We start from the raw sequence: 12957 nt of genomic DNA, 5'->3' as shown, positions 1-12957 counted from the left end.
GGATAATTCCTGCCTCATCAATAATCGCTGCAAAAATAGTCGACAGACCTAAAATCGGTTGGGCGGACGGCTCTAATGGACAGCCGAATCGGCGAAGAAGTCGGCCGCAGCACAGCTTATTGCAGATAATACAAGTTTATTACACACAAATCAGGCTTAAAAGGCTCCAGTGGGACAGAAGTGAGCCCGAGTCTCTGATGGGGGGGAGGTGCTCTGACTCATGTTCCCCCGGTGAACCCAAAGGCTTTTTGTTCCTGGTTATCTCTGCGCCACAAGCTCCGCTGTTTATTGTCACCTTGCAAGTGTTGGTCGATGTCTCGGTTCAAACGTGTCTCGTCAGAAAGCTTTCTGAATGGTGTCGCTGCTCCACTTTCCTTCATTGTTTAACAGGGACAGGACAGTATGAAGTTCCCACCAAGGAAAACACCAGTTTCATTTTTCAGTAGCACACAAAAAGTGAAAACAAAAACTGTAACATGAACCAAGTGCTGAAATTTAAAGCCAGAAAACAATTATTAGTCCTGCTTATGTTGCTTTATATATGTAGAGGTTCTTCATGCAACCCCCACATTATGTTTATTTGGACACAGTGTGAGATTTGTTTTTTCTTCCTGATCATATCCCCCCAAATATGTTTTTGTTTTCTCCCAACAGGCTGTACTGAACTTCTGTTGTGCTTCTTTACAATGACAAGAAAGGCATTCTGATTCTGCTGCCAGCATTTCTGGCGATACAGAATTTTGTGATCAATTTCTGATGTATGTAAAGTTTTAATCTGTTGAAACTGAATATGGTCCATTTTGAAAAGCACAAAATAGTGTCAACATAAAGTGCTTTGTAAGAAATTTTATGAAAAAAACAAGATTTACTATGCTTTGAGGTCTTTAGCATGCTACATTAGCAGTTAGCCTGGCTAGCACAGTTAAAAATAGCATTTCTACAGGTATTCAAAAGGATTAGGAGAGAAAACCTCCAGGTTCAGACTTCTTATGTTCTTAAAGTAATGCTCTCTCTCACTCTCTTGCAGCCAAAATGATCAGGATGACTTCTTAATTCCAAATTACAGGGATTAACAGATTTTAAAGGTTTTTGAGGTCAGAAAGGAGAGATGTGTAAAGGAGGGAGGCTGAGCAGAGATCAGCCAATAAGCTGAGCTGCGTTGAGTTTACCTTTGAGGATTGGGTTATTATTGTCTGTGAAAACCACACCGGTGACATTTGTCTGGTGGTGGGGTTTCCAGTTGCAGCTGTCGTGTTTCTCCTTGTAAACTCCCGGGGGCTTTTCACATAATTGGATATGGTAAATTAAATGTAGGAAGGCATAAATGTGAAAGGCTCAGCTTATTAAACATTGAAAGAGAGGATATTGTTTCTACATTTATGATGTTTGAGTGTAAGAAAGCAATGGTGTGGATAAAATCTGGTTATTTTGTTTACATTTCCTTTAAACTTCAAAATGAATGTTCTTAAAGGGCCGGTTGTACCAGAATGTATTCATAAGATCCATAAATGAACTGTTAATATATAAATAAATTCTTAAAATTAAATAATATCGAACATGCTTTCATTCCCTCCAGGATTTTGCAACTGTTTTTGGGATTTTTTTGCACACAAAAAAATCAAAGTGTTTGTGGTAGTAATTTAGAAATATTTGCACTTATGTATGATGGGAAATGGGACTTTTTATTATTCGTCGTATCATTACGGATTATAAATCAAGTAAACCTGATGAGTGAGTGTTAGAAGTGTGAAATACTGCCACCTATAGGTGGGAGTAAACAGTCACTTGGATCCAATATTTTTCACCATTTTGCCAAATATTTTCAACAAACTTGCAAATACACATTGGTGTGAAAAAGGGCAGGAATTTTTTTTTTGTTCGTTTGTTTTGTGGGAATTTTTACAATAAACGGATAAAAACTGCTTTGATTTGATTGATGAAGGAATATCTAAGCACAGTGTTATATTGATGGTTGTATTTATGTGTCCCTTTAGAATATGTGTCAAACTTGAGGCACGGGGGCCAAATCTGGCCCAACGCAGCTTTTTATGTGGCCCTCTAGACTCTAAATTAGTCTCTCCAGTTTCTTGAGAATTATCGTGGAAATTCACGTAAAAATTAACAAATCCCTGTATTTTTCACATTAATACATAATTGCGCTTATTGAAGATTTTTGGCAAAAATGGTGAAAAATATTGGATCCAAGTGACTGCATACTCCAACCAGGAGGTGGCAGTATTTCATACTTATACCTTATATAATTTATAATCCTTAATGATACAGCCAATAACAAAAAGTCATATTTCCCATCATGCACGAGTGCAAATATTTCTAAATTATTACCACAAACACTTTTTTTTTTTGCAAAAAATCCCAAAAACATTTGTAAAATTCTGGAGGGACTGAAGTAACTTAATTTTAAGAATTTATTTATATTTTAACAGTTTGTTGATGAGTTTAGCAGTTAATTCTGGCTAAAACTCATCTCATTAACCGGCCCTTTAAGAACATTTATGATCTTCATTTGGCCCAAAATGAGCCTGAGTTCGACACCTCTGGAGTCCAGACGGCCACATAAAGAGCTACGGCGGGCCAGACTTGGCCCCCGCGCCTTGAGTTTGACATGTCATGAACATTTACTTTTGTTTTCTATGACATTATTTAAACGGCAGCAGGTGGACCATAACGACAATAACAACCAGGTGAGGATAGAGACACAATAACAACTTCATCGCAGTTCCCTTCATGATTACTGGGGATAAAATCTGTTTTTCCTCTGCAACACAACACCATTAATGTCCTGCCACCGCAGATGGGACCAAGAGCAAAAGCATGCCGAAGAAACATCATCATCATCTCCACCACCATCATCATGGAAACCATGTTAATGATCTTGGGGTTGGAATCGATCCACATGTGCAGGCAACTAATTAGACAAACAAACGGCAATTAGACGGGAGTCCCATAATCCACTTAACAACCAGGCGAGTGGAGACGAACCAGTGCAGCCAGGCGTTGTCATAAATCTCTCTGCCAAACATTACGCTTGATGGAGAAATCACTCAACTGTTCTAGTGGGATTTCAAATTGCTGATTTTATGTAGCAGGAAATAGAATCAAAATGTCAAACATTGTTGATATTATTTGCGTTTCTCTGAGTCCTGGAGGCTTTCATTGACCAAGAAGAAGCCCAATTATACTTGGCATTTAAACTCTTAATTCCAACTTGGATTTTATAGGCTGGTTTGTGCAGAGGAATTGATTGAATGCTAGCCAGAAACAACTTTTTAGGTCTTTTTAGTCTTTAGTGACAGCTTCCTGAGCTGAGAATTAAACCTTACTTACTTTTTTCTCCTTAAAGCTTTCCCAGTGCCTGACAACAGCTGCTGCTAGAGAAAGTCATTTGCTGCTTGGAGAGACATTTCTTTGCAGAACAAAGATGTCTTTTCCATTACATTTTCCCGTCAGTTAGCTCTGTTTAGTCCTGTTTAATCAAACTCCATTTTGTTTGCCTAGAAAGTCCAGTTCGCTTGGGGAGGTGTGAATGCGTAATCAAACTCTGATGTGGACCAGAAAAGTGAACTCTGGTCCGCCTGTGCACTCAGGTCTTGGTTCGGTTGAAGTGAACTCAGTCCGGTTTGAATACATAAGTGGATGCGAAGCTGGAAACGGACCATAGACGAAGGCATTCTGGGTTAATAGAACCAAAACGGAGTCTAGCGCTAGTAGGAGAAACGACAAAAGAGAAATCCTGCAAACACCAAAATCTGACGCTACTCCATTTTTGTTTACATTTCATGAAGAAGGAAGTTGTGCTCATGTCTTCTTCAGAGGTTTTTGCATCGTTTCTTTCAGTGGTTGTTGGTACAGCGCCCCCCACAGGCGAGGAGGGGAACAGGTTTTTCAAAGAGTTTGTTTGTTTGTTTGTAGTGCAGTGTAAAAGAGAACCACAGCAGCTGAAAATGTAACAAATGTTGCAATTTTGTTCTCCAATTGAACAGAATCTGCCGGACTATGAGGTGTGAAAACGCCCTTAGCGACTCCTCACAGCGGGACGTCGGAACCATACTGAGGACAAAAGCTGCTGCCTGATGGCTTCAGCTGTTCAGTGGTCAATATAACACACAAAATCTTACATTTGCATCTGATATATATAAGAGAAAACAGGATGCTGTTCTTTGCTACTAATTATCAACGCTACAACTAGATGACAAGGTCAGAAAAAAAATGGCGAGGGAAAGGGAAGTAGTTCAGTTATGCTAGCTTGACTTTGACAACCTTATCATGTAGGTGTGATGTAGAATGGTTCAGTTAAATTTTTTTTAAAAAGGCGACATAAACACCAACTCTGACAGATCATCACTGGAGTGTGAGTTTAAATTAGCTAATCAACAACCATATTGGCTAATAGCAGCTGTAGCTAATCTGCCACCGCTATCATTTATTAATAATCGCAAAATAAACATCAAAGGCGTAATACTGTAACGGACTGAATGTTCTGTTCTTTGTGTAGGAAATGTTTGGGTTTTTTTTTTTTTTTGGTGTTGAATCCTGAAACAAAGTGCCGTTGTCGTCGGTTGCTATGGCAACGGCTCTCTGCGTAGCGTAGCCGACAAAGTGAGAAATGCATGTTTTCTTGAGTTGTTCTTTGTTGGTTTTTCTGCTTTATGTTTTTCCCTTTCCTGTGGCACAAGTTTGAATTGATACTGGTTAAATTTATTTCAGCTCTAAGTATTTAATATCTAGGTGGGAAAGTGAATCTTTCAGATCAATTTGAGAAGCAGTTTTGATAGGTGCACTAAATTTTATTGTCATGTAGCACTGGGTGCTGGTTTTGGTTTGGTCTTGGGCTCGGTGGTCTAGACTACAACTCTGCTACGTGGCTCCTTGGTTCCATGTCCTCCTGTGCCAGTTGGATTTCTTTCAAAATAAATGTGTGGCAAAAAAAGTGAAGTTCATGTTATGTTAGGACAGGAGACCAGATGTTTCCATCCCTGAAATTATGATGCATAGAATCACATATCTAAGTCTAAACTATGTTACAGAATAAACTCAATAAAAACATGCTTTATCTGTGGCATATGATCATATGATCGGTACACTTAATGATATTAGTGATTAGGCAATGCATTCAGCAAGTACTTTTACTTTTAATACTTAAGTATTTTTAAAATCCAGTACTTTTTTACTTTTACTTAAGTAAAATGTTAATGTGGTACTTTGACTTTTACTTCAGTACATTTTTGTCTGTGTATTTGTACTTTTACTTAAGTACATTTTTTGAGTACTTTCTCCACCACTGATCATTACTGTGGTATTTGCTAAGTGTTGACGGCTAATAACTGTTGTACGCGTTCTGACACTAAAATCTATGTTTCCAAGTAGATTGTGCAGGTCTTTGTGTTCCACTGGATTAATGAGATGCAAACCATCTGAAAGACAAAAGGCTTATTCCCCAATGTTCACTGTTTTATTTGCCCTGCAGTCAAGTTAAATTTGGTGAGTAGAAAAATATATTTTTTTCCTGGCATTCTTCCCAATGTCTTCTGGCATCAATTATAACAAATCTCGCAATGAGCTCTTTAGATTTCTTTCTGTTTTTTAACTCTCTTCTTCCTGTTTGCTACGGTTGGTGCCAAAATTAAGTTGGAGTTTCGTTCGTCTGAGTTTGTCACAGTTGAAGTTGCTGGAACCCTTTAATTGTTGCTCTGATTGTAGATATAGGCATGTTTAGGTGAGCAGCTACTTTCTTGAAGTCAGTTCTCTTGTCTTTCCTATTTTGAAAAGTGGTCAAAAAGGCATCTGGGAAATGTTAGTTGTATAATAAGACACAAAGTTATGGATTTTATATTAAATCTTACTCAGAAAAGGAAAACATGTCAATCTTATAGTAAGATTCTGACATGTTTCACAGTGTTTTTCTGGCTTATTCTGGTGTCTTTTACAGTCTTATCTGTCTTTTCTGTCTTTGACTGGTTGAATTAAATAGAGAATTAAGGATTTTTGAATTTCACCCCTGTTTGTTTTGTAAAAAAATGACTGAAATAGGGCAGGTTTTTTGTGTTTTCCCTGCTGATCTGATCCAATCAAGAGAAAATCGTCCCGTTCTGCTCTCTGGTGGATAACGATGGTGGTTATATCTCCGTCTGTTTCACCCCTCAGGTCGTGGAAGGGACTTTCAGTGAGAGCCTCCTGCTGTTTTTTGGCTCAGTCAGGATTGCGCCGCCTGCTTTTTAAGACCACAGAGTTATCCGTGGATCATACCACCATCTGTGGCTGGGAACACAAAACGGCTCTTGTGTGATTGTAGGAGCAGTCAGGGGAAAATGCCACCAGTTCAGAATACGGTGACATTTCCAGAGGTTTCACTCTTACATACAGGACCTCAGTTCCTCACTCGGCATGCTGGCTGCTGGCCTCCCACAGACTGACGGCTTGATTTATTCATTTTATTTTTTTTTACAGACCACACATATGTACTGTACATCAGCAACAAGGCAGTTCAAAGTGCTTTATGTCATAAAAACATAATACAAAGTCATAAAACATCATTGTTACACATCAAAATGTTGGTTATTGTTTCATTTATTATGGTTGAAAAGCGAAACGGATGGCTTTTTAATCTAGATTTAAATGAACTCTGTTTTTCTGGAAGTTTTTTCCAGCTTCGTGGTGAATAGAAGCTGAAACATGTGACCAGCGGTGGCGAAAATACTCAAACACTGTAATTCAAAAATACTTATAGGAGACGTATTGTGCAAAATTTAGATTTTGCACATTTTTGTACTTCTATTTGGGTTTCTACTGCTTCTAACCAGAGCACCCAGATGGTTTCTGGCATTAAGTAAATGTTTATTTTTGGTTTCTGGAAAATGTTCCATTTAAAAAAACCTGTAACGCCACAAATCAGCAGTGGCCCGTTACCTAGCAACACCAGCGAAGCCCAGCCCGTTACCTAGCAACCCAAGCGAAGCCCAGCCCGTTACCTAGCAACACCAGCGAAGCCCAGCCCGTTACCTAGCAACCCAAGCAGAGTTTTGGTCAGCTGGTTTTAAAGCTGCGTACGCTGTACCATGGCTGTTGGGAAATACTAGAGTTTTGTTGTTTTTATCATCAAGAAACCTCATGCTACGTTATTGTTGGCTGTGCAGGAGGCTCTACTTCTGTTTTTCAAAGATGTACGGTTGCTGTTTGCAGCAATTTTCACATGCGAGCGTAAGCATTGAGTTGTTTTCTGTTGTCTTCTTGTTTGTGGTTTGCGACAATGGCAACACTCGACTGCGGATCATGTGACTCAAGTGATGTGAAGAAAGAAAAAAAAGTCCATTGCAGTTTTGTGAAATAAGCCAATTTCACTTCCCACTTTTACCAAAAGACTTGAGTTCTTTCTAAAGTGGTGTTTTCAAATTAAGCAAACTTATTTCTGAAATGTCAAATTGCTCACTTATAACGTCAATGGAAACGCATAAAGCGGGAGTTTCAGTGAAGGAGTTGAGGCATGCGGCCAGGTCAGCGTGATGTCATCGTCTCTGCCGGCTCCTTTTCTTCTTCATGTGATGTGGCTCTCGTCGCTCAGCTGCTGCTGTAATTACGCCTCACATACGTAGATCTCTCCAGGGAAACCTTTACCAGTTGTGACGACGTCTCCAGTCTGAGAGCCTCTGCCTCCTTTTTCTACCCAGATACTTTCTGTTGCTGCTTTTCTCCGCTTATTTAACTCCCTGCAGCAGGTTCTTCCTCGTCCTTTTTTTTTTTCTTCGAGGAAACGGTTTCCTGACTTGGCCGGATCTGAGACCCATTTGAAAATGGAGTGAAAACAGGAAACGGACGAGGAGTGAATTGCTAATGGGGTTTCTTTTATTTATATTTCCCTCTGGCCCCACGTCAGCTGGCTGTCAGAGCGCTCTTACTCCGGATTTCCATATTGACAGGAGCTTTATCCACTCCTCCTTTTTAGACGCTGTGTAAGTACCTTCAGGAGAGACGAATGAACTCTGAGAGGGGTTGGACCGAACAAGTGAAGGCCCTTTTTCCTGATGTAATTAGGTCAAGCATTTAGGAAAGATGTCAGTGCTTCCATTAGTCTCGGTGCAGAAAGAGGAAGAACAATGATTAAGATCTTCTCTCCTTTTTTCTTATTGATTTTTCTCCTCTGCTTTTCTCGTTTTTACCCTAAAGATCCAGAGTTGCTTCCTCAGTATTGTACTTTCTATCCAGTAACTCGTTTTCTCCTCTGTCCAAACGTTTTGCCAAAATCAAAACGTTGAATCCACCTATGAGGCCGCAAAAAGTATTTTAAGACAAACGTTTTGTGCCAATAATGAACTAAAGTAAAAATGAAAATCATTGGAGATGCTAACCGGCCCACAGTTTCAGACTTTTTTAGGTTTTTGTGTTTGAGTAAAATAAGTGTGTGGTTCTAATTAGTCCTAAATGAAGGTGAATGCAGAAAAGTTGTTTTTGTTATAATAAAATAAAAAAATTGATGGAAAACCCTGACCATCTATCTTCAGTCAGAGGCTTCTTCGAAACCGCTGTAATACAGACGGCTACAGGAGATTTTTTCCTGACATTATCTCCAATAACTTTTTGAAAATTTTGAATTAATATGAGTTAAAACAACATTTAATTTCCCTTTGGGATCACCAACATATTTTTTAATTTAAATTAAGGTGGGGGGGGGGGCGCAGACAACCCTGCAGAGGGCCTCACATGGCCCCCAGACCGCGCTTTGGACACCCCTGGTTTAAGAAGCAGTAGAAGACGAGTAGAAAAGTTTCTTTTGAGCGCTCTGCCGCAGCCTGACGCTCTCTCCCTCCCTCAGGTGTAATGAGAGCGCTGGTCATGGACAGATGATGGACGTGGAGACGTCGTACTCGGATTTCATCAACTGTGACCGCACAGGCCGCCGGAACGCCGTGCCCGACATCACAGGGGAGGGGACGGCCACGGCGAGCACGAGTGAGCTCACCAAAGACATGGCAGAGATGGACCTGAAGGCTGCAGGTGGGTGGAACCGGAGACGTGCGTCAAAACGCCAGGAAGGACGGTTTTACTTACAGCTGAGGAGATGAAGCTGGAAGTGGAACGTAAACCGGTTTTTCACAGGGTCTAAGTTTGTTCAAATCAAAATGGAGATGGGAAAATCTAGAAGATACTAGAACCTAATGTCATGCAATCACCTTTAAACGGGTAGCATTATGTATAGTGGCATTTTATTAGTCCTGTCACTATGACACATTTTACTGGATGATGGATTATCCCAGAAGTTATTGGAATAAACAAAAATGTTGTTTTTGAGACCATTTTCAAGTAATATCATGGTAATGGCATAAAAACATCTCCGAATGTCTGCAAGACTTTTTCTTAAATACGGGCCAACTTTTTGCACACTGCTTTAATTTTTTTGCTAGTTTTTCTTACGGTTAAATTTTATTGTGCATATTAGTGGCTAAATTGTTTTTCAATGTACTTGCAGCAATATTTATTTATTTTTTACATCTGAAAAGGCTTCATTTCATTTTAACTGCAGTGTGGACAGTTTTTAAATCCCCTGCAGGAATAGTTCTGGAAAATCAAAGCATTTATTTAAAAAGAAATAAAGATCAGAGTTCTTATTATGGGCTTTTCCACGTTAATCACAAGGCACACACTCTTTCATAAAATGAAATTATGGGTAGAACTCAGAAATGTTGAGCGTCGGCTCCAGACTGCAGCATAATAATGTGCCTGCAGTGTTTTGCAACAGAGTAAAGATGGAGAATTTGGGTCTGTTTGACCAGCAGTAGCCAGGATGTTGACAGGTTTTATGTATAAAGGCCTTTTTTTCCTGCAGAAAGTGAGAGATTATTTCAGCTCTGTGTTTTCAGTGAGGAGATCGGGCAGATTGTTGTGTTTTTATGTCACAATAATAAAGAATAAAATCAAGAATTGAAGACGTTTTCACATACTCTGCAGTATGAATGAATAATTCATTTGTTTTCTTTTTCCAAGGTGGAATGATGATGCTACATACACTTGCTATGGATTTTTAAGCAATAATTGGGTGCAGCAGTGTGAATTCCTAATCAACAAATGTGTTAATTTATATAACACCCCTTTTAATATTTGGGTAAATATTCCTTAGAATGTTAAAGATAAATTATACAGTTTTTGTACCAATTTAGATGTGGATATTAGTTCACTATTCTCTCAGAATTGGTAAAGTTCATTAAATTACTTTGCTCAGCCTTTAATGTTTAATAATGTTGTGGTCAGAATCATTCAAAAGTCTCGATTATTGATTATTGTAAAAACCAACATGGATGTGTGAGTGGGAAAGTTATTCACCTGACCCAAAACATTCAAACTTAAATGACTACAAATCATTTCAGATCAGGAATAATCAGTGGTATGCACTGATAGCTGAAAAGCAAGTCCTGCTAATCATAACTATTAGTTTTGCTAATACTAAGATGGTATTTAGCACAAGCTAATGCTAAAGTGCTAAATTCAGCCATGTTGAAACCCACCATGTGTCAATGACTCAAATGTTTTTGTTAGATAGCATTACGCCCCCAACAGGGTGACATTTGTTATTGCACACGTACCTTTCTGCTGCTTGTGCTCCAGAAACTTACGGTTTCAGTTTTATAGTTGCTGATTATTGCTACTTTAGTTGCTGATTTTGCTTAATTGATCATGGTTGATCTGTGGATTTTAAACTGGTGCATTCTGGGAATAAAATAAACATAATTAGCTGTTTTTAGAATGGAGGACGCGACGCGAGGAAGAGGTCTTCACCCACTTAAAAAAAAAAGAGCCTGAGTATTAATATTAGAATCCTGCTGGAACTAATACTTTAACACAAATGTTAAACTTTATTTAAGTGAAAGTTTACAAAACAGCCATGTAAATTATAAGTAAATTAATTTAGAGGAAGCTAAGTGTGCTAAGCATTTTAAAAGTTAGTAAAAAAAAAAAAAAGCTTTTCACTCATTTGCCCCAAATGAGTGCGTTTTAAACTTCTGGCTATGGAAATATAACCTTTTCTTGTCTAATAGTTTTCTTCTTGGTGGTTCCTCATATCCCTGCAATAATGTAAACCTGAATTTGAATTAATTTGACTCTTAAGAGTCCTATTTAAATCCAAAAAGTACGACTTCCTGCTGTGGCTAGCTTGGGCCTTGACTTTAATTCTTCACCAAGAAGACGTAGGCTTTTAGTTTGTGCCTGTCCCAAATTTAAAACCGTCATTTTCGTGATGATCGTTACAGTTCTTTTGTGTCCTAATAATAGAAAGTGCAGGTGAGCAACTGATCCTGGAGCTGAAGGCACCAATAACCAGTAGCCCACGCAGGTGTTTGGTTTCTCAGCTGTGGGATTTCTGTGTTAAATGAGCCGGAACAGCAGCAGCAGACTCAGCCCTCAATTATTCTTCATAATGGTGTCTGGTTCCCTTTCATATTACTCAAATCCTTCCGCTCTGATGCACTTTTTCACTGTATTACCGGGAAATTACATCCTTTTTCGTTGTAAAACGGTGACCCATGACCTGCAGAGATGAGACCTACTCAGGGGAGAGAAGGACCTCTTGGAAAACAAACTCGTGTCAGGCTGACATTTTGTTACTGCTAAGGCTCTATCGCTACTTAAGTAATATATTATTCTGACGTTTAATCGATTTTTCTGATGATTAATTGATTAATCAAATAAAAAATGGCATGTTCTGCATGATTAATTTGATTTGTAATATATTTTGTACAGTTTTAGTTTGTCTGCTGTGAGTATATTGTGCTTTCAGTAAATTACCTTTTCAGTCTTTTGTACTCCAGTTAACAATTGATTAATAAATTAGTTGATGATCTTTCAATAATCCATTAGGCATAATTAATGTGATTAATCATATTTTGTACAGTTTTGGCTTAATTACTGCTTTGAGTATGTTGTTCTTTGAGTAAGTGACCTTTTCTTCAATCTGTGTGCAACAATCAGTCGATTACTAAACTAGTTGGCGATTATCACAATCGATTAATCATGATTAATTCAATTAATCATGATTTAATTTGATTAATCGTTTCAGCCCTAGTCGCTGTAGGAAGTTTTTTTTTTCCTTAAACAGAATTGTCATGTTTCCCCCTGAATGTGTCCTGTAATCATTTTTGTCTGCGCAGAAGGAGACCCCGGGGCCTCCCCGGCTCCAGAGGCCGAGGGCTCCACAAGCCAAGACGCCCAGGGCGGCGGGGGCCCGTCCTAAAGGCAGCAGGAGACGAAGCGGCGTTGAGAAACGCAGAGAGGGAAATGAAGAAGTGGAACTTTCGCCATCCTTTCTGGAGCTGAGGACACTGTCACTCACTGCCGGCCTGTTTGGAGCTTCCCTCGTCCCAAATGTCGCCCACTACTTTCTTCTTTCTTCTTTTTTACCGGACCAGATAGTAACATGGCTAAGAGAACTGAGTGGAAGTGGAAAATGGGATCCTTTGCTTTATACTCTGTTAGTCATTTGTATTTCCTGACAGGATGAGGAAGCACAGAAACTTTGGATTAATGCCTGAGGAGAAGAACTGAGCTAAACAAAATTATTTATAACTAAAGGCATCGCTCCGGCCTAGAATGGAACTGTGTCATGGATTCATTATCATCCGTTTGTCGTTCTCTTTTCACGTCTGTGTGCGTTTGTGACTCTTGTTCCATTTTTTTCTAGTATTGTCTTCATTTACTGTCAAGTAAAGACTTCATATTTATTGCTAAATGTTAAGTGATAACTTTGTGATAGAACTATTCTTTGTGTAATAAAATACTGATGAATTACTGTAACATTTGTATGTTTCTAAGAGATAATTACGTTCCTACACTAGGAATCCGTCCGTGTTGTGGGTTACTGAAGGCTGCTGATCAGGGAGCAGCAGCCCCCGATTATGGATCTGTTAATTAGATCCATAAATATTCCTGAACGCAGCTTGTTGTGTACATGAGGAT

The 12957-nt window shown here is 39.0% G+C and overlaps 1 protein-coding gene across 2 annotated transcripts in view; it reads left to right on the top strand.

The window, feature by feature from the left end:
- The window catches only part of pkig (protein kinase (cAMP-dependent, catalytic) inhibitor gamma), a 34157-nt gene extending 21362 nt beyond the window's left edge, over nt 1-12795 (top strand). For both annotated transcript variants that reach the window (XM_008414598.3, XM_081609276.1), the window contains exons 2-3: nt 8825-9006; nt 12153-12795. In XM_008414598.3, coding sequence (XP_008412820.1) covers nt 8853-9006; nt 12153-12235 — 237 coding nt within the window. In that variant the 5' untranslated portion in view covers nt 8825-8852 and the 3' untranslated portion in view covers nt 12236-12795. The remainder of the gene's footprint in view (nt 1-8824; nt 9007-12152) is intronic.
- Nucleotides 12796-12957: the final 162 nt, after the last annotated feature.

This window comes from Poecilia reticulata, chromosome 7 (genome assembly GCF_904066995.2).
Source record: "Poecilia reticulata chromosome 7, P_reticulata-male-v2, whole genome shotgun sequence".
NCBI lineage: Eukaryota > Metazoa > Chordata > Actinopteri > Cyprinodontiformes > Poeciliidae > Poecilia > Poecilia reticulata.
Note: the sequence above shows the minus strand (reverse complement) of the source record. Positions and strands in the feature narration are given on the sequence as shown.